The 24530-nt window shown below is 45.8% G+C and overlaps 1 protein-coding gene across 3 annotated transcripts; it reads left to right on the top strand.

Annotated features, from left to right (window-relative positions):
* Window positions 1-1883: 1883 nt before the first annotated feature.
* Window positions 1884-22861, top strand: LOC147627310 (origin of replication complex subunit 6-like). Of its 3 annotated transcripts, XM_086815942.1 has the most exons (10): window positions 1884-2160; window positions 2290-2336; window positions 11920-12024; window positions 12103-12183; window positions 12288-12399; window positions 21554-21616; window positions 21703-21781; window positions 21873-21952; window positions 22068-22167; window positions 22382-22861. In XM_086815942.1, the coding sequence occupies exons 1-10, from the start codon at window positions 2041-2043 to the stop codon at window positions 22450-22452; spliced, it is 858 nt and encodes a 285-aa protein (XP_086672068.1). In that variant the 5' UTR covers window positions 1884-2040; the 3' UTR covers window positions 22453-22861. The 3 variants fall into 3 exon arrangements, with proteins under 3 accessions (XP_086672068.1, XP_086672070.1, XP_086672071.1); XM_086815944.1 differs by lacking the exons at window positions 1884-2160; window positions 2290-2336 and adding an exon at window positions 8675-8824; XM_086815945.1 differs by lacking the exons at window positions 1884-2160; window positions 2290-2336 and adding an exon at window positions 8715-8829.
* The last annotated feature ends 1669 nt before the right edge of the window (window positions 22862-24530 follow it).

Here is a 24530-nt window from a genome sequence, read left to right as displayed (position 1 = left end):
TCTCATTATAGCATTGGACCAAGGAGAACAACATACACAAGATGTAGATAGAACATCAAAAAGAAGTAAAGGATAATCCTCTACTTCTCTGTCTTCAAAAAAGGTAGGGGTTAATCTATTTGGAAAATTCCCACAAAAGACTTCAAAAAAAAAGTCACACTAAAAAAAATCTTCGAGTAAAAACTATGAGCAATAGTTTTTCATTATGGGAAAAATATTATTGTAAAAAAGTTATAAATAACACCTAATTAAGGCCGTATAGTATTCTATTGACGTTGTTTATGCTTTTATTTCTAGTGATTCCTAGAGAAGACCCAAAAAATAAATAAAAAATCTTCGAGTAAAATCTATGAGCAATTATGGAAAAAATATTATTGTAGTTTTGAATAACACTTATCAACAAGATCATATAATATTCTATTGAGGTTATTATTTTTGGTGAGACTAGAGAGCACTTCATTGCACATATTCACTCATCCCTACTGATTCCAAGTTATGACATTTTCTACATAGCCTTTTGCTCTTCTCTTATCCTTTGTTTGTGAAAATTAATTTTTTAAAATAAATATCCACTTGGGGGGGAGAGAGAGAGAGAGAGAGAGAGAGAGAGAGAGAGAGAGAGAGGGGTGGGTGAGAGAATTCCCCTCGCCCACCCCCCAAGTGGTGAGCTCGCCACTTGGGGGGAAGGGAGGGAATTAATATATTTATTTTTCAAATTTTTACTTTAAAAAAAGTATTAAAAATTTTCCCCCACTCCTTAAGTGGCGAGCTCGCCACTTAGGAGATGGGGAAGGGGAATCTCTCTCTCTCTCTCACTCTCTCTCCCCCTGCCTTGCCCACCCTGCCATAGCTTTCTCTCTCTCTCTCTCTCTCTCTCTCTCTCTGTGCCAGCCAGCCACCCTCCTCTCTAATTTTATGCTATTCTCTCTCTCTCTCTCCCTATCTCTCCCCCCATCCACCCCCCCTCGCCAGCCACCCTCCTCTCTAATTTTATGCTATTCTCTCTCTCTCTCTCTCTCTCTCTCTCTCTCTCTCTCTCTCTCTCCCTATCTCTCCCCCCATCCAACCCCCCCCCCCCCTCTCTCTCTCTCTCTCTCTCTCACCCTTTCTCTCGTTATTTCGTACACAACAAATACATGTGAGCTTTTGGGAGGACCCCGCTATGTACATGCGCATAGTGGGTAGCTTGATCTACTGACCATTACTAGGCTAGATTTGAGTTATGTTGTTGGGCTTGTGAGTCAGTTTATGCAGGCCCCCAAGAAGTCACACTTGGATAAGGCTAGATGGATTCTCAAATACATAAAGTCCACTGTTAATTATGGACTTTTCTATGAGGCTCGCATAGAGATATAGTTACATGGGTATATAGTGCTGATTGGGCTGGTAGTGTCTTAGACAAATGATATACCAGTGGCTTTGAGTATAAAGGCAGAGTATAAGAGGGCTGCTATGGCAGCTTGTGAGGTAGTTAGTTTCATAAACTACTTGGTGGTATCACAAGCTACCTCACAAGCTGCTATAGCAACTTGTAAGGTAGCTTGTGAAATAGCTTGGTGATATGGGTTAGCATGTGGATAGGGTCGTCGTCACTTATTGTGACAACATGAGCAGCATATAGCTGGACAAGTAACCTAGTGTATCATGCTAAGACGAAGCACATTAATGTATATTATCATTTTGTGAGGGAGGAGATTCTAGCATAGGTGATGTGGATTTGGTATATGTCAGCGAACCATTTATTAGCATACCAATTTTCATACCATCCACACCCCTCAAATGCTTGGAGAGAGAGAGAGAGAAATCACTTTTGTCTATGTGAAACAATTCTTATGGACTTCTTACTTCTAAGGGTAGTCCACTTCTTATGCACTTTTGTCTATGTGAAACCCTTCTTCTTTGAAAGACATGTTTTCCCGCCAGGCGCTGAGAGATGGCCGTAGCTATGGAACTTTTCTTCGTCTTCGTCCTACTCTTCTCTCTATCATCATCCCCTCCACCATAGCCAATTCCCCTCTTCACCCTCTTCCTGTCTGATCTATGGATCTCAACAATCTCGGAAACAAGCTCGGCATGGCGGGCTTCCCAGATGTGGTTAGAAAAGCTCAGGAGCTTCAGCGGCTCAGCAAGCTGCAGTTCGACACCTCTGCCTTCGGCCTGGTCAGTTACTCCATCTCTGAGCTTCCATGGCTTCATAGCCTGCACATAACCCTTACAGGGTTTTTTCTGTTTCTGTTGCTCTTTCTGCTAACAGCCCAGGAAAACTTACTGTCCTTCTGGTTTCAACAGGGGGAGGTCTGCAAAGCGGTCTTATGCTTCGAACTCGCCTGCTCTTTGTCAGTACTTTACCCTTCTTGCTTTTGTTTCACAGCTGAATTAGGGTTTGGATGTCGTATAAGAGAATGATGCATTAGGGGTTCAAATCTCAGTAGTTGAAATGTTATATTAGGGTTTTGATCTCATCCATGTGTAACACAGGTTCTTGATTTGATCTGGCATACAGCTGAGCCGGGGTTTGATCCAAATCATGTTTTAACATGGGGTCTTTGGCTGTCATAATCGAATTAGGGTTAGTTACCTGAAATGATGGTATGGTGTTTATTTACACGTGAACATTGTGTTGGTATGAGCTCTTGACCTTAGAGATGCCACTAATGGCTCTTCAGAACCTCTTGTATAATCTCATAACTGGCAAATCGTGAGTGTCCAGTGTCTCCTCCACTTTAAATCTGAATCTTATCGGAAAGCTTAGAGTAAGGGGTGGATATAAATAAAGATTGTGAGCTCTGAAGGTTGACGTATGGTTGTTGGGGAGCATTGAGCATATATTTAAGTGGAAAAGGAGATATTGCTAGGGTGGGTTCAGAGAGGGGCACCTGTCTGTTGAGCTCGGTGATGTGGTGCCCTTAGTCATGGTGAGTTGGTTTACAAGTGGGCGCATCCATGGAGAGTGCAGAGCCACATATTTCCTAGCTGGTTGATGTGGAAAGGCAATTTGGCATCTGTTGTGCCCATGCTGCCCGGTTGAGCAGACATCAAGCAAAAGTTGCACAGAAGTCCCTGAAGTCGTGCCTGCCAACTTTCGAGAATTGAATCAGTGTCCACTTAACCAGTTCGGTAGTTGCTATTTGTTGAAACAAAGTTGTATCATGAATATGTTTAAGGGCTTATACAAGAGGAGATGGACACCTTTCCCTTGTTTACCCGTGCCCTGCTGGGCTCCACATTCCCCCAAACCTAGCCTTAATTACTCCTGGATTTTTGTGATTAAAATCAACTCCTCTAAATGGAACAACTCCTTTAAATGGAAGAACAACCCCCCTTGTGTTGCATACCACGAATGCAAGACCTACAGTGCCCGTGCCTTTTGCCAACATCTGGCTAGCATCCACCATTTGGTACTAGAAAGCCCACTGCAGCGCATCCACATTCAAGTGGCCAAAACGGAAAGGCCACAAATAACCGAGTTGAGTACTTGTTAGAGAAGAGAGTGCTGAGAGTTTGTAGATCCCATTCTCCACTGCGTCTTCCCAAACAACTTGGCCTGTTTCTTTGTCTTGAAGGGCAACAAAATGCTTATCAAACTCCATCTGTATGCCAACCTTGCAAACCTCATGCACTGACAAAAGATGAAAACCAAGGGATGGGACAAAGAACCCGGGAGGAATGCTTCCCCCCTTTGCCATCGGAAATAATCTCTAACCCGCTCTCAGTGTGAATCGGGATAGTGGATTTGTCATCAATGAAGATGTGACTTGTCTATCGTCAAAGATTCTGTAACAACTCTCAGGAAGGATTCATGTATTTGGAACCACCACTATTGAGAATCCACTTCCGAGTATCCCTGGCGGTGAGACCAACTGCCTCCTTGCTCGAAGAAGATGAAGCACATGTGTCAATGATCTCCAAGTGCACTAAAGCTAGAGTCTTTGCAGTTGCAGTTGAAGAATCAACACTTTTCTTGGTACTCCGTTGAGGACACTTCTTCCAATAGTGACCCTTCTGGCCACAATGGTTACAGGTCCGCTCGGCCTTCAAAGCATCATGCTTTGAGTCGGGCTTCTTCTCAGAAGACTTCATCGCTTCTTCTCAAAAGACTTCGCTGGTGAAGACTTTCCTTTGTCCTCGTTGTTTTTGTTGTTGCGGTCTTTTGATCGCTTGCCAGTCAGAGCCTCAGAACCTCCGCCTTGGGGAGGGTTCGTAAACCGTTCTTCTTGATCCAAAACCATCGGCACAAGATTCTCCTATGTGATGGTGCTGAGCCTCCCATTGGTGATCAAAGAAGAATAGAAAGCTGAATACTGAGGGGTGAGATAGACAACAAAGTGATGACCATATCCTCTGAAGATATCTCCTTCTTAGCTTGAAGAACCTCCTATTGGTGAAGAGCTTGGAGTTTGTTGATGTGCTCTTGTATCGTTGAAGACTATGCAAGATTCATCACTCGCATTTGCACTTCCAAGGAAATCCGCTTCATGGGTGATACCTTGTCATACAAGGAAGCCAAGTGCTGCCAAATCCCTCGGCCCAACGTCATGTGTTTGATGTGATTGGTCACTTGGGGTGTGCAATTAAGAATTAAGGAAAATGAAAGAACGCACACGAGCATTAACACTATCCCACAACTGTGCCTGAGCCTCTTACTCTTTCCTAGTAGAAGGTAAAGCTCACCCTCCTCCAACTCTGGCTGTGGAACTATGAAATTAGCCAAATCATAAGACTCTAGGATAGACTCCATCATTACCTTCCAAGTGCCATAATTGGTTCCGTCCAATTATCGGTCCTCCGGGAATGTCGGGAGGGTTGGTGGGAAAAAAAATGAAGAAGAGGCTGCAAACACTATACAAGGTGGCTGTCCAGCAATGATGGCCGCCTTCTACTTGTTTCTCCATGTCTTAGACAGCCCAAAAACTCTCCAATCAGCACCAAAATACAACAAACTCTCAAGCTCTCATTGTCTCCAAGCTTCAAGCCACCCGGGGCTTTGATACCATGTCGGAATGCACATCGGAAATGAGACAACTACTGTGAGGAGGAAGCAAACGCAGAAGTGTAGAGAGAGAGAAGCTGTATAAACGTTGCTATATACACTAGATCGGGTACAAGGAATGGTGTGGGGGGGAAGGTATGCATATATACTATTTGCGGAAGGCAATCGGTGCAGTAGCAACTGTGCCGACAGCCCCCAGATGGGCCCACGATTGGATTAAGTCCAGTCGGCCAATATAATACTAGTCGGCCAGCTCCCGAACAAGTCGGCCAACATCACAATAGTCATCTAGAGATAGGATAAGTCGGCCAGCATAGTACAGTTTCCCATGACCAGAAAAAAACAGGAAAAAATGGACAATGAGGAAGAATAGAAAGAACTATCCAAGCAGGCATACCCACAACAGAGGCCCTCACTCCCTACTGAGTAATATGGTACAGAGAGGAGATGATTGCTACCACCCCCCATGCCCCCTCTTCCCTTCTCTCTTCTTCTTTCCTTTCCTTTCCTTTCCAAGCTGACCACATGCCAAGCTTGTGGATGGTGTGTGGAGAGAATGTGGAGAAGTGAGAAAGAAATCAGGATGCATAATAGAAAAGAATCTTGCTAGAAATTCTATGTGGACTAAGAAGACTTTCAACATGTTTACATGGATAGTCTTTATGTGAGCTTGAAGTGGGGTTATATCTTATCCCCCAAGTCAAGGTTTCTTTGATTTGAAAATTCAAGGAGACACATGTCAAAAGTAGCCAAGAAGGATAATTGAGACATTCGGCTTTGTGTCACAAAGGGGTGAATTTATAACGAAGTGAAAGAGGTGATTCTTCGTATATAAAAGAAGTCCTTCTCTTTCTTTGAAATCAAGGAATGAATGGGAAAGCTTTCTCATTTATGCATTCTTGAGTCTTTGTTACTTCATCCTTACGTTTTAGCTCTATATCACTTATTTTTTTTAATTCGAAATATAGTAATTTTTAATTGTGCTTTAGCATTAGGCTGCATTGTCTTCTCTTTTCAATGAATCAAAGTAAGAAAAACTTAGGGGTCTTTTGATTTCCAAAAGACCAGTGGCCTTAAAGGTATCTTTTGAAGTAGCCCTTGTCTTATTATCGTCCTTCTTAGAAAGTATCAATGATTTTATTGGCAGTGAGCATGTGAAAAAATCTTGGAAAATCGTAAGGGCACTAGCATACCCTTGCTTTCTATTTTGAATCATTGAGAAGCTACAAGGTAAGAGTGTTTGAACAAATGCAAGAGAGGAGTGCTGTTTTGGTAGTTTTTATCCCTTTATTGAAATGGTTATAATATTTTGTTTCGGTTTTTAATTTTTATATAGCTGTGAAGCTTTCCTCAAGTTCTATCCACCTATGTGATTTAGTCTTGTGTAACCATAAGGGTAAAATTTTATAATACTATGTTTATTGTTGTTTTCAAGGCGTTTTTGATAGTTTTTCACTCTTTTAGTAAAATGAATATAACTTTTGACTCTTTTGTTAACTTTTTATATGGATGCGAAGCTCTCTTTAAGCTCTATGCATCTATGTGATTCAATTTTTGTGCAACCTTTTGAGTAAAGAACAAATTTTCTTTGTTTATCTCCTTTTATTAGCATAGCGATTCACCGCTTCTCTTAAAAGAATTTTGATTTCTCTTGAATTTCTTTGTGGAATTACTATTTCTCATGTATCTAATTGATCTTTGATATCTTTCTACCTTCTCTTTATCGAAGATGTGTTCTCCAATTTGTATGGATGAGCCATACTAGCACTCATTCTATGTCTCTGTTCACATAATCTTGAGTCGGAAGATTTTTTTAAAACTAAGAATTGTCTTCTTATTTGGTGTAGCAAGATTAGCCGAAATCCTTACTTCTCTCGATCCTTTATCTTTCCTTCTATGAATTATCATCTCATCTTTGATGTCTTGATCTTCATATTACTTTAGAGAGAGGAACGTGAGAGTGTGGTGTAGTCTCATGCGAGTGTACTTCTAACTTCAAGAAGTGACAAAAGTGAAACTCTCAACTTTGAGTCACAGCATGTCTCATCATGGAATATAAAATAAAGTAGAACAAAATAAAAAACTCTCACTGGAGTGATTCAAAATACAAGGGACATGAAATGTGAAACATGAGGAGCATTAGCTCTCAATAGATAGTATACCACTCTTCAATATATCAAGCATGGACTAATGAGTATGGCTGAGAGGTTTCTCTCAACTTATGACACATGGAAAGGTAGCTTGATGGAGGTAATGGAGCATGTCTTGGATTTGGAGTTGATGAGTGAATCAAGGCGATGTCCAGGAGACTGTGGGCATCGGGCATGTTGGAGTACACATGCTTGATTTGAGAGAGAACTCTCGGGCAAGGTGGGTTCGTAATAGCTTGAGGTGGATCCATGGGATCATTGTGCGGGTGTTCTTCTCTTGTATCCGAATGAAGTTGATGATGGTTAGCTAGTGAGAGAGGGAGTAGGGTGGTTGAGGCTTTAGCTCTCTCAAAAATGTGTCCCTATGTTTGCGGAATCGAGCAGGAATAACCCTAGATAGTACTGGTCCATGAAGTCAATGATGTTAGAAAGTGGGCCAAACTTCTCATGGAACAGATAGTGAAACCCTCGTGTGGATCTTATAGCATACTGGGCAGCTATATATGTAATGCTCCTCTATTTCAACCTCTGGGTGGCATAATCAGATCCTCTCCTCCTTGGGTCTCCTCCATATGAGCTTCTCGGCTCTAAAGCTCTCCATGTCTCCACTTTGAGGTGGTGGGATGAAACTTGTATCTAATCAATTGCAATCTCCATGGGACATGTGAACACTCAGGCAGTCGGGTTGTTGGATGAATCCATCATTAGTGATGTTGAGGAAGAGATCTCTATAGAAGTGCATCTTCGGTGGAAGCTCTAAAGGTGTGATCCATGTGCAGTGGAGAGAGAGAGAGAGAGAGAGAGAGAGAGAGAGAGAGAGAGAGATTTTTAGTTACAATTATGCTTAAAACATTTGGAACTACGATAAGTATGACAAAGTATGATATCCTATAGCTTGCCATTCATACTCGGATTATCATCATATGTCGTGCATTGTTAGTGTAGACCACCTTTTTCATACGTTTTCATAAATGCCATTCATAAACAAAAGAAAAGATACTCTAGAGGTTGAAGTCTAAAAAGACTACAATTCTATAGTTTGGAAACTATTTCAAACTTCAAACTTTACAATTGGATGGGATTCGAGAAAAAATCATCAACAGGGGAGCGTTTTTTCATAGGTTTGAAAACATTTGCTTAAGCAATTAACAGGCATATTTGCAGCTATGGTTATATTAACGTCTACAAAAGACCTCAAGGGTCTATGAAACCAAAAGTAGTACAAAGTATCCATGTTGAATATGGGACCAAAATTCTCTTTTGCATTAATTAATGACTTGTGGTAGGTAGAACCTTTGGGGCAAGACTTTTTAAACCTTAGGCCAAAAAAATAAATGAGCTGAGGCGATCTAGAAAATTATGAGCTTTGCTATGGTTCGTTTTGAGGCAGTTTTTCGATGATTCTGGCCGATAAGCAAATGCTTATCTCTTCGCATCATAGAGTACTTTGTACTTTTTTTTAATTTCTTTTGTATCCATTTGATGTCCATTGAGACACGATGACGATGTACACAGGTTTTGTCTCATAGGCCTTTAGAAGACTTTAATAAAATCTTGCTTTCTTTCTTTCTCTTTCTCTTTCTCTCTCGATGATTCTGTCCGACGATGAAACACCCAGTCTCTCTCTCTCTCGTTACGGCCAGTTCTGTGTGTCTCTCTCACACCAATCGGCTCTCTATGTGGGGTTGAGTCTGTACTCTCTGCTTTCGTTTAAATTTTTGCCTTTTCATCCATAAGCGTTTAGATTCTTTTATTGTTGGTTGCTATGTATTTGGAAGAGACGATCTCATATTCTGAAGTGTTTGGTTGTTATGTATATTCTGAAGTGTTTGGTTGTTATGTATTTGGAAGAGACGATCTCATATTCTGAAGCGTTTATTTATTTTTATTGATGAAGTCCAGGTAAAAATGTTTAATCGATTAAAAATGTTGTATATGCATTTAATCTCGCATTTGAAATCGAGTGAAAATGTTTAATTGAATAGATAGCAGATTGGTGTATCGTGCCTTTGCGAGATACAGTCGCAAAGAGTGAGAGAGAGAACGTTCATGCATGATACATACGTTTAAAAATAAATAAAAATTTTAGAAAAAAGAAAAATAAAACCTTAGTTTATTCATTAATTAGTGCCCGCCTTGCGTGCACTCATCAATGAGTATGTCTGTTGTAACATGCGGAAGCTTTGGGAGTCTTCTTTCAGTCCTAAACACTCTTGGAAACCATCTGATGCAAAACGCAGATATAGAGAGAGAGTAGAGAGAGAGAGAAGTGCTGGAAATTTAGTATATTGCTATAGTACAAAAAGGTACTTGTCTGTAGCCCTAGGCTGCCTTCTTGAAAAGGTGGAATACACCAAAATCCTCTACTATTGGGACCCACTCCCTAGTGGAGTGAATGTCTAAATCTATGAGCACTTGGTGCCTTTTATAGGTCCCTTGGACACTTGGTAGACTGGCCGACTGCTGGTCGGCCAATTCTAGATGCATTTAATGCTTCTTTTAACGCAGCCGACTTCTCCTTGTTCATGATGCGCAGCCGACTGGTCCTTCTTGCGTCTGCTCTGTTGCCCCTATTTTCTAGTTCAGCCGACCATGTCCATGAATAGCCGACAGCCATCTGACCTTCAGCTCCAGTCTACACTGCCAATAGTGCTCTGTGCTCTATCATCCTGGTTCTACTCTTTATTTGGCTGCCTCTTCTGGATTTAGCCTTAAAAATGTCCATGGCATCTATGATGCACATGACATCCCCCTCTGCTAAACTTGATGACGGGATTCCAACCTGCTCTTGGTGGATGACTGTCATCATCCCAATCTTGTCCCGAAGTCCCTCTGTCATCATCCATCCCTGGCAACCCTTTTTCTTTGAAAACCCGGCGTGTTCTCCAAATCACTCTGTCTCTGACGAAAATCTATGCATCGTTTTCCTCTAGTCCACCATCCATTCCTGCCCTGACTCTGAACACCGTCTTGGTCTTCATTCCTGAGAAATGAGTTTGGCACTCTCACATCACCCTTGGAGGGTAAACCTCCCTTGGGACCGTTGCCCGGGAACCTATCTGGCTCACGGGACTGCCATCCCCTTTGGCACTGTGGAACACCACCAACCAACCTCCTGGGAGTTCTTCCCGCTTCTGTGTTCCTTGCCTTGGGCTTTGTATCCGTGTACTTTCCTGTACCTTGGACCTGTACACCATCATCTGGGAGGACTGAATCAGTGTTTAGCTTTGCTGAGCCTGATGCTTTGATACCAATGTAACATGCGGAAGCTTTGGGAGTCTTCTTTCAGCCCTAAACACTCTTGGAAACCATCTGATGCAAAACGCAGATATAGAGAGAGAGTAGAGAGAGAGAAGTGCTGGAAATTCAGTATATTAGTATAGTACAAAAAGGTACTTGTCTGCAGCCCTAGGTTGCCTTCTTGAAAAGGTGGAATACACCAAAATCCTCTACTATTGGGACCCACTCCCTAGTGGAGTGAATGTCTAAATCTATGAGCACTTGGTGCCTTTTATAGGTCCCTTGGACACTTGGTAGACTGGCCGACCAGTTCTAGATGCATTTAATGCTCCTTTTAATGCAGCCGACTTCTCCTTGTTCATGATGCGCAGTCGACTGGTCCTCCTCCTTGCGCCTGCTGCTGCCCCTATTTTCTGGTTCAGCCGACCATGTCCATGAACAGCCGACAGCCATCTGACCTTCAGCTCCAGTCTACATTGCCAACAGTGCTCTGTGCTCTATCATCTTGGTTCTACTCTTTATCTGGCTGCCTCTTCTGGATTTAGCCCTGAAAATGTCCATGGCATCTATGATGCACATGACATCTGTAATCTGAATATGTCTGTAATAAACCCTGCAAAAGACATTCTAGGCGAAAAATTAGTTACATAAGCTAGCATGGCCATGTGGTATTAGCTAGATGAGGATATCTTCACACCGACTGACATGTAATAGCAATCATGGCATGTGACATGTGCCTGTGAAGGTACCGGGCTTCTCAATGAAGCCATCTGCTTTGGACTGCAAGAAGTGCTCTCTGTAGAAGGCAAGCTTTATAGAAAGCTCAAAGGGTGTGAGCCATGTCTGACCAGTGTGAAGCCATGAGATAATGATGTTGATCTCCTGTCTCAAGAGATTCAAGAAAGGCGAGTCAAGGGAGTACTCTAAGGGTAGCAAGCAATCCATCCGTAGGCCGTGTGCCTCAAATACCTGGGAGTACGTTGTCCCGTCTGTGCCAACTTCATGAGGACTCTGGTGCCAATCTCAGTTGTCTGTATCCAGAGTATAAAGGTGGTAAATGTAAGTGATCGTTTGGAAGAGGGCATCAAATGAGTAGGGGTGGTGCACTGAACGTTGCAAGGACAATCTCATGGGGCACTGAAGCCTGCTTACTCCTGATCATGCGCGAGAACATCATAACCTGTACCCTCTCTATCTACTGCCACCAATCCTCTCCCAAGCCCGTCCCTAGAAAAAAAAAACTTTATACATCATAGAGAAAGAGAGGGGGAGAGGGAGGTGGGCTTACTCTGTGCCTATGTTAACCAAGGTAGTATACTACCTACATCTTTCTCAAGGGTTGTGACAAGACAACAATTCTATGTTTAGTCAGAAAATACTGTGAAGAACTAGCTGAGTCTAGCTCTTACTAGGCTCTCTCGTGCTAACAGTGCATGGTTACCCTCTTTTGGCAATTGGATCATGTCATTAGTTACTTAGTATCCTTTATAACTGTATCAGTAAAGCCTCTAGGACTGAATCATGCCTCTCCCTTTGTAGGATGCATGTGGACTTTGATCGACAGAAGGCTATACGTATCAGTGGATTGTCAGAGAAAGCTTACATACGGTCTCTGACAAACCTGCAAAATGCCCTCGGCCTAAGGTAGTCTTCTGTAACTCAGCTGAATAAATTGAAAGCTTTCGATGGGTTGCTTGCTGAACTTCACCTGCATTTGTGCAGGCCAGCTTTGGATGTCCGAGAGTTAGCTATCCAGTTTGGCTGTGTGAGACTCATAGGTTCTGTCCACAAGACTCTGGCAGAGTAAGCTGGCTTTTATAACCCTTTTTTTGTATTCACTTGTGAATGTACTGAAGATCATCTTTGTGTGTGTACTTGATGATAGTTCTGTTTTTTGCAAATAACAGGTATAAGCAGAGGTTCATAGCTGCCTTGCCAGCATCTCGTAAAGGCAATGCTGATTTTGGTCGGCCTGTATTTACTGCTGTTGCCTTTTACCTCTGTGCCAAAAAGAATAAGGTACATTCTGGTAGATATTTTCTCTTCGATAATTTGATGCCCACCAGCATATGGCTGTTGTAATGTCTCAGTTAAAGCTTACCCTGATTATACACATACCTAATCAAAGCTTACCTACATACGTACATACATGTGCACATACACATGTATTGAGAGACCCAAATGGTCTATGAGACTGAAAATGAGTACATATGATCCATGACTAATCGGATGTCGGAAACATGAAAAAAAGCATCTTACAAATAAAATGGGTCATGTGCATCCCGCTCTTGGATGCCACATGGCCATATCTGTACAGCAAGTGCAAGATATGGTAATTGGTCCCTTGTGAGCCCGAGTTCGGGACGAGCTGTCCCACTTTAGAGTCCATGGTCAAGTGTACGAGTCCCGTACATGGTCCAAATCTCCTAGTAAGTTTTCTCGAATCACTTTAGCATCTCTGTCTCTTCCACGCACATCCCTTCCCGCTTTCACAATTCAAATTTCAGACCTTTCCCCCGTTCCTAGATCACTTCTATTTTTTCTCCTCCTGAAATCACTACCTTGAATTGCCAAGCCCTTGCCTCTCTAGCCTTTCCCACCATTGATGAACCCCTTCTCTGTGCTTATCTTCATCAGTTTTATCGCCTCTTTGTCAGCTACATTACCCGTGATAGTCTTGCTCATGCTTTACACTTTTCCTCCTTTCCTCACCCTATGACACCTTCCTTCTGTGGTTTACAATTGATTGCCTTGATGGATCAGTGCAAGGCTTACCTTGATCTTCATCAAATCTTCCGCCTTTTTCATTATTTCTTTCTTCTTAGAGAACCCCCCTCTTCACCATCCATTCCCAACCCCATTCTTGTTGATGCTTTTCTATGCCTTTGCCTAGTCAAACTCTATCCCTTTCCCAAACTCATATACACCAACCTTCAAGATCGAAGCAAGCGCTTCGCCACCCAATTCAAAAAGTCAGCCACTTCTCGCTTCATGCTCCCTTCGGGCCTTCTGCTCTGTTCATCATCTTTCTCCTTTGTCTTCCGGGGGCTTCGGCACTGTAGCGCACACTCCGTCGCATCCGCCCGGCCACCACCTCTACATCCTTTTCCCTAGCTTCGTCAGCACCCCCTTCACCAGGTTCTCCTTCACCAGCTTCTTCATCAGCACCCACTGCTATACCCTTTGCACCAGCCTCTTTGTCAACACCCTCTGCCCACCCTACAACCATTGCTACATCGTCTACACCAGCTTCTTCATCAGCACCCACTTCTACACCCTTTGCACCAGCCTCTTAGTTAACACCCTCCGCCTGTCACAAGCGCCACAGGGTGGTTCAAAACACCCCTCAACGGCTCGCCCAACTCCCTCTATACGAGCGGCCTTTTCATCTCATCGAGAGGAGGTCCGCACCTTTACTCCCTCCTATCTCTGCTTCAAACCTCTCCTATGCTACAGCTCCTATCCCGTCCGCCTCGACAATTGCGCCACCCGTTGCCCCAGTATCTATTGCAACCACTCCACCCTCAATCTCTCCACCTTCATCTCCTCATCCCTCTTCGTCATCACCTTGCCCTCGCCCTTTGATAGGGCCACCCGGGTCTCCTGATCCAAATCGTAGGTTTCCAAGAGCTGAGACGACAGCTACCAAATTCAATGCAGCTATTACCAATCTGGATCAGGGTTTTCTTAGGCTCACCCAAGCCTAAAATGAAACCGTTCAAGCCCTCCATGACCTTCGCGCATAGTCACAAAGGACGGGGGACGGGACGGGGGACGGCCACAAGTAGGGAATGGGGACGAGGGAGGGAATGGCACTCAAAAAATACTTTTTTTGAAAATTTTTTCTACTCTACACTTATTCTACTTTGGAAGTACATCAAAATGAGCACAAATTTACACTAAAATGGTAAGCTTTTGAGTCATATTAATAATTAAGTAGATACAAAATGAGTCATGACTCAAGAGTCAGGACTAAGCCTTAAGGAGGCAAAATACATGGACGGACTCAAATGAGTCAATGACAAAAAAGTGCTGAAGATTAGAGGCTAGAGGCTAGAGCTAAGTAGTAAGGCCCATGAATCATGATCCATGAATGATCATCCACGTGAAGTGCTCGCCTCATGGTCATGGGTAGCTTGTGCCAAAGAAGCATCAAGCTCATCCTCAGTCTCATCCTCACTGGCATGCTGCTTCTGCATCTCATCCTCTTGTTGCTCTTCTTGTTGACTCATCTTCCACTCGGTGAAGGAATATGCCTTCTTGGTCACGCTCTTGCAAAGCATTCGCAAGTTTGCGTTGATAAAGACAAGGTCATTGGCACGCTCTACCCCGAGTCGGTTCCTCTTCCTAGAGGCAATGTGGCTGTAGGTACTCTAAAGTTGCTCCAAGCAAGAGGAGCTGACGGCCTGGCGAAGTATGCGGATGGCAAGCTGCTGCAGCTCCGGTTCATCTGAACCAAAGTCCTCCCACCATAGAGCAGCACCAACTTTGGAGCGGTCAACCTGTGCATCATGACAGCCATAGGAGCCATGAAATGACCTGTACATCGAAAGCTGGTCCTTGATCTTGCGTCTAACCGATGCATCAGGCACAAGACGATCCAAGATGATCCTCCATCCAGCGCTCACCTCCCGGTCGCTCTCCTGCTTGTTGCCTTGGAATTCTGGGTCCACCACATAAGCTGCTGCATGCAATGGAGAGTAGTAGGAATTCCACCTTCCTAGACACAAGGCATGGATCTCCTCGTATCTGTCTTCGTCAGGCACGAAGTCTTTCAACTTCTCTATCATGCGATCCATGGCCTCGTAGACCTTGCCTATGCATGGTTGCATAGCGTCTACAATCCTCAATAGGTGGACTATGGGCCTCACCATAGCATCTGTGGTCTTCACACGCTCCCACCAAGAGACGTCATCCGCCCGTAGCCTACACTCTTGGCCAGTGTTTGTATGGGACTCTTGCATGGCGACAAACTCATCGCTAAGGAAAAGCCCCCTCAAAGCATCGCTACAATCCTTCAACCGGCCCAACATGAGAAAGTTGTAGGCAAACCGGGTGTCGGAATATTTGAGGAGAGAGAGACAGGACCTCTTGTTGAACTCATGCCGAAGTCTTTGGTGGTTGAGGACAAAGGAGACCATGGTGTTGGCCTCCTCAATGAGTGGGGTAATGCCCCGATGTCCTTGAGGAGGTTGTTTAGGCATTGTACTGCGCAAGCTCTCGGATGAGGGGGGCGTATAGGTTGAGCCATACTCCCCAATCTTCTTAACCATGACCTTGAAGTATTCCGACCTATTCAAGAAAGTAATTTACTAATGAGAAGGGGACTAGGATGATGAAAACATGAATGATGAATTGGCAATCATCGATTGCACTTACCTAGCCGCTTGAAAGGCAATGTGGTCGTGGAAGAAGAAGCGGGCCACCGCCGTATCCACCTCCTTCTTCAACTTGGGGTTCCAATTCTCCCCAAGTGTAGATTGTTGCCGTGGGCCACGTAATGATTGAGAGGCTGTGGAGATGGAGGGTGCCGGTGTCGTGGATGGAGTAACATTCCGACTTGATGGTGAAGGTGATGGTGTGCATGATCCCGATCCACCACATGACTCCATTGTAGAGGCTTGAGTTCCTCTCCCCATTGTCGCGGGATCCATGGCCACTCGTGGTGTCCTTCTTGTCGCTTCGACCGGTTCGTAGACGCTAAGCTTGTCAAGAAGTTCCCGTCTCTTCTCGGACGTGACATTCGTGCAAAACCTCACCTCATGCCCACTCTCATGCAAGAGGTGGGCTCGCACTTTGTCGGCGCCACCCGTTCGCCAGTACGGGCAAAGCTTGCATACCCATGGCCGAGAACCGCCTCCATGAACGGATGTGGTGTAGTTAACCTCCTCCCACCATGTCCGTCCCGTTGTCCTTCTACGAGAAGCCCCGGCACGTTAGGAGGATGCCATGGTTGAAGATGGCTTGACTCTTGAGCCTTGAGGAATGAGAGAGAGAGAGAGAGAGAGAGAGAGAGAGAGAGAGAGAGCCTTGAGGAATGAGAGAGAGAGAGAGAGAGAGAGAGAGAGAGAGAGAGAGCCTAGAGGCTTGGAAGTTGGAAGAGTCAAGACTCAAGAGGCTTGAGGGAGAGGTGAGAGCCTAGGCCCTAGAGCTTGGAACTTGGAAGTTGGAAGAGAGAAGAAGCTTGAGCCTTGAGAGTTGTGAACTTGTGTGTGCTTGTAGCCTTGTAGAGGCTTGTTCTTATATAGATAGGCAAGAGAGAGAGAGGAAAGCCTCAAGGGCAAGAGAGAGAGAGAGGGCCAAGCCTCAAAGAGCCAACAGCCATAAACGGCTAGAAACGGGCAGGCGCAACGGCCAAAAACGGCAGGCGCAACGGCTCTCTGCCGTCCCCGTCCCTGCGCCGTCCCCGTCGCCGTCCCCTGTGAGAAACGTTTCGTGGGGGACGCCGTCCGTCCCCGTCCCTGCGCATTGCCAGAGGCCGCACATTGGTGTGTTGGGGGAGACTTCAACATGCTTGAGGACCCGGCAGATAGGGTGGGAGGCAGTCATGTTACAGTGCACGGCACGGAGCTTGCAGCTTGGGACCGGTTTTGCATGTCACTGAGGATCACTGATGCATGGCAGCATGGGGCTTTCTCCCGGTCTCAAGACAGTCTTAGTTTCTCTCGGTCGGATCGCCGGCAGGGAGGGACTAATCTATCACGGATTGATCGCTTTTATGTGGGCGATTGGTTAGGGGAGCGAGGGGGCTCCGTCGGCATTCTCGCTGGCACCTCATTTTCAGATCATGCGCCAGTTATATTGACATTGGAGGAGGGGACACGGGAGCCCAGCTTGCAGTTGAGGATCCCAGAGAGGGTACTTGCAGATCCCAGTCTCGCTGAGGATATTGAGAGGATCTGGCATGATAGTCAGTGCTCTGACCAGGATGCAGCGGGCCAGTGTGCCCAGGGACTCATTGATCTTAGCTCTTTTCTGCACGCTGCAGCTTTGACACGACTGGGAGAGATTCGCGAGCGGGAGCAACGGCTGAGACGCAGCCTTGCTTCGCTACAGCGCCTTCAGGAGCAGCAGCTTGCATGTGAGTGGGTGGCGTCCCAGTTGAGCCAGGCACGCCAGGAGGTTAGAGAGGTAGAGGAGCAGAGACATGAGTTTTACTATCGTCGTCAGGCCTCTCAGTGGACGCAGCTTGGTGATAGAGTGACTGGGGAGTTTTTTGAGATCACTGGACCCCGTCATGCGCGAGCAGGAGTCCGCCAGCTTGGTAGACCGGATGGATCGCTAGCTACTGAGCTCGGGGAGATCAGAGCCATTGCCACTGCTTTTTATAGTGACCTGCTTTTAGCGGAGCCAGCCACTGAGGATCGAGATGTTTGCAGACAGACTGTGTGGGCCCATGTGCAGAGGAGGGTCACAGACCATATGCGTACAGTTCTAGGTGCGCCTCTGTCAGAGATTGAGCTTGCCGAGGCCTTGAGGGTCCTGCCGCGACATAGTTGCCCAGGGGAGGACGGACTGACGCCGGCCTTTTTTATGCGCTATTGGGACCTTTTGGGGCCAGGCCTCCGTAGGGGCTTTCAGCATGTTTTGGACACTGGGGTGATGCCGCAGAGCTTTTCAGAGGGCTTGATCTATCCTATCCCCAAGGGGGAGGGAGTATCAGATGACATTCGACATTGGAGGCCTATTACGATCCTCAATACTGTCTACAAGGTCTTAGCAAAGGCCTTGAGTTTGAGGATCCAGCCCTTCCTGGGGGAGTTGATTCATGCTACTCAGACAGGATTTGTCAAGGAGCGCAGTATCCTTGACAACATCTTTACTTTCTGGGAGGCGACGGCCCGAGCTAGATTTCTTGGCGAGGACTTGGTCGTGATGCTTCTCGATTTTGAGAAGGCATACGATAGAGTTGATTGGGGATTCTTAGAGGGCACTATGCTTCGCTTGGGCTTTGAGCCAGGATGGATCAGAGGGGTGGCAGCTTTGTATTCCACAGCTTGCAGCCAGGTGCTGATTGCAGGAGGACGGGACCAAGTTTTGAGCTGACCAGATCAGTCCGTCAGGGGTGTCCTCTCGCCCCTTTCCTTTTTCTCTTCTTTGCGGAGGCTATGAGTATGTATTTGACGGCAGAGGAGGTTGGTTTGAGAGGACTTCAGCTCCCAGTCCGGGGGGAGGATTTGCTTGATGCTGAGTTTGCAGACGACACGGGCTTATTTTTGCATGGCCAAGAGGCCAATCTTATTCGGGCTGAGCAGTCGCTCCAGGTTTTTAGTGCAGCTTCGGGAGCATTGATCAATTGGCGCAAGACAGTGGCCTTTTGGATCAGTAGTGCTCCCACTCCGGCATGGAGCCCGGACCCCGGTTTTAGATGGATTCCTCCAGGCACAGCAGTGCGGTATTTGGGATGCCAGATTGGCCTCGATTTATCACCTGAGCAGCAGATTGCCCCGCTTCTTCTGAGCATTCGGAAGAAGCTATTGTATTGGAGTACAGCTCGACTATCCTTGGCTGGGAGGGTGGTGGTGGCAAATCAGGTGCTGTTAGCGACCATGTGGTACATTACGTCTTGTTGGATTTTCTCGAGCTCTTGCATCAGCCAGGTACAGAGGCTGATCAGGAACTTTCTGTGGTTTGGGCGGGACGGTCAGCCAGCTCGGGCAAAGGTTGCCTGGGCAGTTATTACACTTCCGTTGGCTCAGGGCGGTTTGGGCATTATAGATCCAGTCGATCAGAGTAGAGCCTTATTGGGGAAGCTTATTGTTCGGGGGTTGCTTCCAGGCGCTGAGCCTTGGAAAGAGCTCCTCTTGCAGCGACTGCAGGCTCGGGCGCCCCCTGCAGGGGGTACTTGGGCACCAGAGATTCGCTGGATCTTCATAGAGATGAGGAGGACATGCCTCAGTAGAGGATGGGAGGACAGATTTGCTTTGAGTATCCTGAGAGCTTGGGAGCTGCTGAGACCGGGGCTCTCTCAGCGGCCTCCTTCTTGTGTTGAGGAGCGGGCCAGGCAGCCGCTCATCTGGAGCCCAGCGGTTCGTATGGAGCAGGGTCATATGCTGGGTTCTCGGCCTCGTCTAGCCTGGGGACCTTTAGCGGCAGGCCCAGCTCGTAGTTTTGGAGACTGGCAGGCTTTCTGCAGTCTACCAGAGGAGATCCAGGTGGAGAGGCTGAGTCACTTCAGAGGGGGGTTGATTATGAGGGATGATATTCAGGAGGCACTTACAGAGGAGTGGTTCACACCTCTCGAGCCAGTGGCCCCACGGTGGATGGGAGCCTTTACGCAGTTGGAGATCCTGATTGCTGTCAGAGCTAGCACTGAGGATGGCAGATGCCTCTACTATGAGATTCAGGATGAGGGCAGACTCTAGAGAGTGGAGGTGGAGTCGCCTTTGGTTGCAGAGTGCACCTTCCAGAGGATTCGGGTAGTGGCTGCCGCTTCTCGGAAGTGGCATATTGACCCCGACCCTGCTGATGTGCTCCCGGATTGGCGCATATGGGCATATGCAGCGCGCCCCTTGGCCCGGCTACAGTGGGACCCCGGGGAGTACGAGTGGCATGATCCTTATGCATCCCTTGAGGCCACAGAGATCACCTTTTTCCAGTATACTGTTCGGCTGGGACGGCATATTTTGACGGCGAGGAGGACTGTTTCTCCAGCGGCAGCGGGGCATTGGCGATTGCAGGGACTCTCACAGGAGTTCCTGGAGGATTTCTGGGCTCGGCTCTGGGCTAGTCGGCAGGCCCGCAGGATCTCGGCTTTTCAGTGGCTGGTCGCCCACAGGGGCTCAGCAGTTGGCAGTTGGCTTGTTTACAGCGGTCTTCCGGCGGCCTGCGTCCGATGCGGCCACCCTATGGAGACACAGAGACATTGCCTTTGGGACTGCCCTCAGGCACAACAGATTTGGCTGCGGATACTGCGTATTCTGGCCCCCCTCTCTCCAGAGGGTATGTTTACGTGGGGTGCCGCTGCTTGGTCGACTTCGTCAGGGCCTGCTATGGGCTATGAGATGGAGCAGGGCAGTTAGGCCATCAGATTTATTAGGGGCCAGCCTCGCCTGGTTCCGGCACCGGATTTCTCGTCCGCCAGCTGGACACAGGAGAGGGATTTACGATGGGAGCTCCTCAGCAGCCTCACCATCTGGTTCACCTGGAGGGCCCGGTGCTTTACGGCCTTTGAGGGGAGATTAGAGCCACCAGCAGAGACTGTTCGAGGGATTTGGCAGGAGTTGATCCACACCCTGCGAGGACAGTACGACCGCATCCGGGGAGACTCGGATGAGGCGATCTTACGGCGCCAGGCCTTTCACACCACTTGGCGCTGTGGCCCGTTCTACACCTTACACACGGGATCCCCCCGTTGGCACTACAGGCCACCTGTTTGGCTCTCCCCCCCCCCTATTGTATGATTTAGCCGCTCAGTTTTTTATACTGATGCTTGTATTTTGCAGCACCTAGGGAGAGTCTCCCGGGCTGCCATGATGTATTCCCTGCTCTTCTCTCTCTTAGGAGCAGGAGAGACCTTTTGTAGCCCTTCGGGCGTTTTTATATAACTAATGAAAGGATCTTTTCTCGGGAAAAAAAAAGATCTGATAGCCAAGAGAGTATTTGGCTCAACTAATAGTGATACCCTCCTTGGCCAATATGGATCTGATAGCCAAGAGAGTATTTGGCGCCAAAGAACTCTCTCGGTCTACATCTGTCGAGTGGAGGGTTGGGTACGTCTGGGCTGCAAAATAGATCGAGCTCTATCACTGAGGATGACTCTATGGCGGAGGATCGCACCGCTAGTGTTGGCGGTGGGCTCTCATGTGGATTCATGACTGAAGAAATCTGTACATGCCCATGCATCTCTGATCATCAAACTGCATCACCTACGCGAGTGGACCAAACCCCTCGTATCTCATAGTAGGCTGGGCAGGTAAGCATGTATTGCACCTCAGCTTATGTGAGAGAGAGAGAGAGAGAGAGAGAGATTTTATACATGCATGCATGCTTGCTATGCGTGCATATATACATACATACATGTGTGTTTACACACGTGTATATATGGCTATATGGCTTGCTTGCTTGCTTGCTTCTTCTTCTTCCCTCCTCTCTCTCTTTTTTTTTTTTGGTTTTGTTTTTTTGTTTTTTTTTTGGGGGCTAATGCGATGGTTGTGTATGCTGATTTCGGCAGCTGAAAATTGACAAAATACGGCTGATGGAGATATGCGGTACCTCAGACTCTGAATTTGTGATGGTGTGTTTCTCCCAATTTATTGTGCGTTTTGCAGCAATACAAAGGTGGGGGGTGTAATAGCTATTACAATGACTTTTTTCTGGCAGGTATCAACATCCATGTTAGATCTATGCTTTGACATGGTGGGCATTCAGAGGAAAAAAAAAGACTCAAAGTTTAATAGAGGTAAAACTTCTTAATCCTTCTTACCTCCTTGTTCTATTGTCCACATGAGCAGTTTGTGTAAGCACACTTTTACTGTTTGCTTTTCCTACAGATGTTTTACCAAACAAGAGGAAACTCGAACATGAACATTCAGAAAGTGATTTGGATTCCTCTGATGAAGATGGTCCTGAGGTTTACACACCTTTCTCAAGCTCAAGTGTTCAGATGAAGTTTTTTTTTTTTTTTTTTTTTTTTTTTTGGGGGGGGGGGTGTGTTTGGCTAAATTCATAAAGTGCCACATGACCAGGTTCCGGGAGTGGATCCTTCAAAGAAGAAGTCCAAGGCTTCCTATGAGGCCTGGAAAGCCTCTATCATGTCAGCGAGGGAGACATCAAAGCTAGTGCCAGGTGATGTATGTCAATGCTTTGCACGTAATTCACATAAACATGAGTTTTGAATCAAAAGAATTTATTCCTTCAACGCTACAAAAAGGATGCCACAAACACAAGGCTGACACTCATTCGGAACAAGATCTGCCCCGGGTGCCGGAAACGTCCTTCCATATGAATTTTTGCTGCTGGATTTGCCATGCTGAATTTGTTCTTGGAACTTATTATGCAGACACTACCAAGAGGACCAAGCAAGCCACTCTAAGTTTCATGAAGACACCTAGCACATCAGCATGTGCATGAGCTTGACAAAGACCTCCAGTCCTTGATTGTCCTTGAGTTTACACTCTAGTTACTCTCTTGGACATGGCACTGGACATGTCAGGTGAAGTCGCCTCTAAGTTGCTTGGCTTTACAGATGCCAGAAGTGTGGCCCTCGATAAAAACAAGCTTGTAAAAATCAAGAGCAACAAGACCAATTTTGTAGCCTTATCTTGTTGAGGTATAGGAATAAGAGTTCTCATTAGTGGATTTTTAATCCATTGTTATGGATGAGGATTTGGTGGAAAAGGTTGAGCATTTTATTATCTTAAGGGTGCATTGCAAGACAAGTGGAAAGGAATGCTACTAAACAGGTTGCTAACAGCTAAAGATCAAGCATTGGGTTATTTATGTATTCAATTATTGTGGAAGAATTTCTAGGTTATGGTTCCAGGTTGTGTGAGAGAGTTTCTTCATTTGTTTTTGCTCACTATTATTGTTACGAATAGTAAGCTAGCCACGTGTGAGTGTGTGTGTCACAATTATTGTTATCAGGCTGTGTGAGAGAGAGAGAGAGAGAGAGAGAGAGAGAGAGAGAGAGATTCTTCCTTGTTTTTGCTCACTTTTCTTGTTGTGATTAGTAAGCTAGCCACGTTTTTAGATGTGCCTCAGATAAAAGTTGAGAGGGGAATGGAAGAGGGAGAATTTGGGACTCGATGGGTTATGCTACTTAGTTTTTCTGTATTGCTAGAAGCTGAAGTCAAGTCACATAACCAACTGAGGTTTAGGAGCCATTCATGACAATCAGAGCATGGTAGATAAAAATGTTAGCCTCACTGGCATGAGTTGCTAGCGCCAGAAAGTTGAGTACATGATATACATAAATTTATGCCAATCATTCAGAGGCTAAAGAAGTAAGTGCATGATTATGAAGTGACCAAGGATACTATAATCTGGACTGGGTTTAATTGCTAGGCTAGAAGAATGATGATATGCTTTAAAATGCTTAGTCTACAGCCAATGTAAGATTGACCAAAGATGTATGAATACATGGCTCAATTCACTTCATGGGACATTGGGTGCTGCCCAATTTGAACATGTTTGCATGCTGATGTACTTGTGAGATGGAAAAATTGATTGATATTCACTTTCCTATTTGATCTCTTGTGGCCAGTTTGCAATGCATTACTCTCCACAACAATAAGTGATAATGTGCCATTTGAGTGGCCTTCCATGTAGTGCGGCTCATTTGTGCTAGAGCGAGGTGGATAGCAAGTAAATAAGAGTAGAAATAGCAGAGTGATATTACTATGGCAAACTCGAGAATATAGCTACCTATTTAGGCATGCCTAGGGCTGCCAAAGACTTGTACCTTTTTGTACATTATGAATATATTGAAAATACAGCTCTCTTCTCTCCATCTTTTCTTTATGATCTACACCAAGATGCTCCTATGAAAGGTGTTTAGGGTTGAAAGAAGACACAGAGCTTCTGTGCATGTGACACTAGTAATAGAGGCCTAACCGTTGGCAAGGGGGAGCATGATGGAGCTAGGGCTATTGTGATGCACGAGCAGCTAAAGGTAGATTTTGTGAGAGTTTTAAAGTCAAATCTTCTCCCTATCTTCATGTGCAAGGGCCCAATCTTGGTTTTCAAGTTGTTGAAAGATTTAACACCCGATCATTACTTCCATTATATACTTGCTTGTTATCGTAGAACAAAGTGGATGTAGGTATAGTACCTATTTCCTCTTAAAAATGCATATCCCTCCAATGTAATATTATGTCTACCGTCCCAACTGAGTTAGTATAGTGGTCAAGCTTGTGACTTGTAACCTCTAGGTTATGAGTTCAAGTCCCACTAGGCTCTCTCATGTTATAAAGGAACACCTATGCTCGTTTGATGTGTTTGGTTGCTAGGGCTCTTGCCCCTTGAACACTCGAGTGACGACTCCTCGGGCGGTGGATCACCCGAGATAGGAGGATCCATACGAGACCCCTCCGTTGTTCCAGCGCTCGACTCATCGCGGTGGTCATGGGGGATGCCTAATTCGTGGCTCTTGCCCGATGGTACGTGGCCCTTCCCCGACCATGATAATTGGCTAATTGTTGGAAGGGGAA

This window comes from Cibotium barometz, chromosome 21 (genome assembly GCF_041138505.1).
Source record: "Cibotium barometz isolate CiBa-2024 chromosome 21, ASM4113850v1, whole genome shotgun sequence".
NCBI lineage: Eukaryota > Viridiplantae > Streptophyta > Polypodiopsida > Cyatheales > Cibotiaceae > Cibotium > Cibotium barometz.
This window is presented reverse-complemented; position numbering and strand designations above follow the sequence as displayed.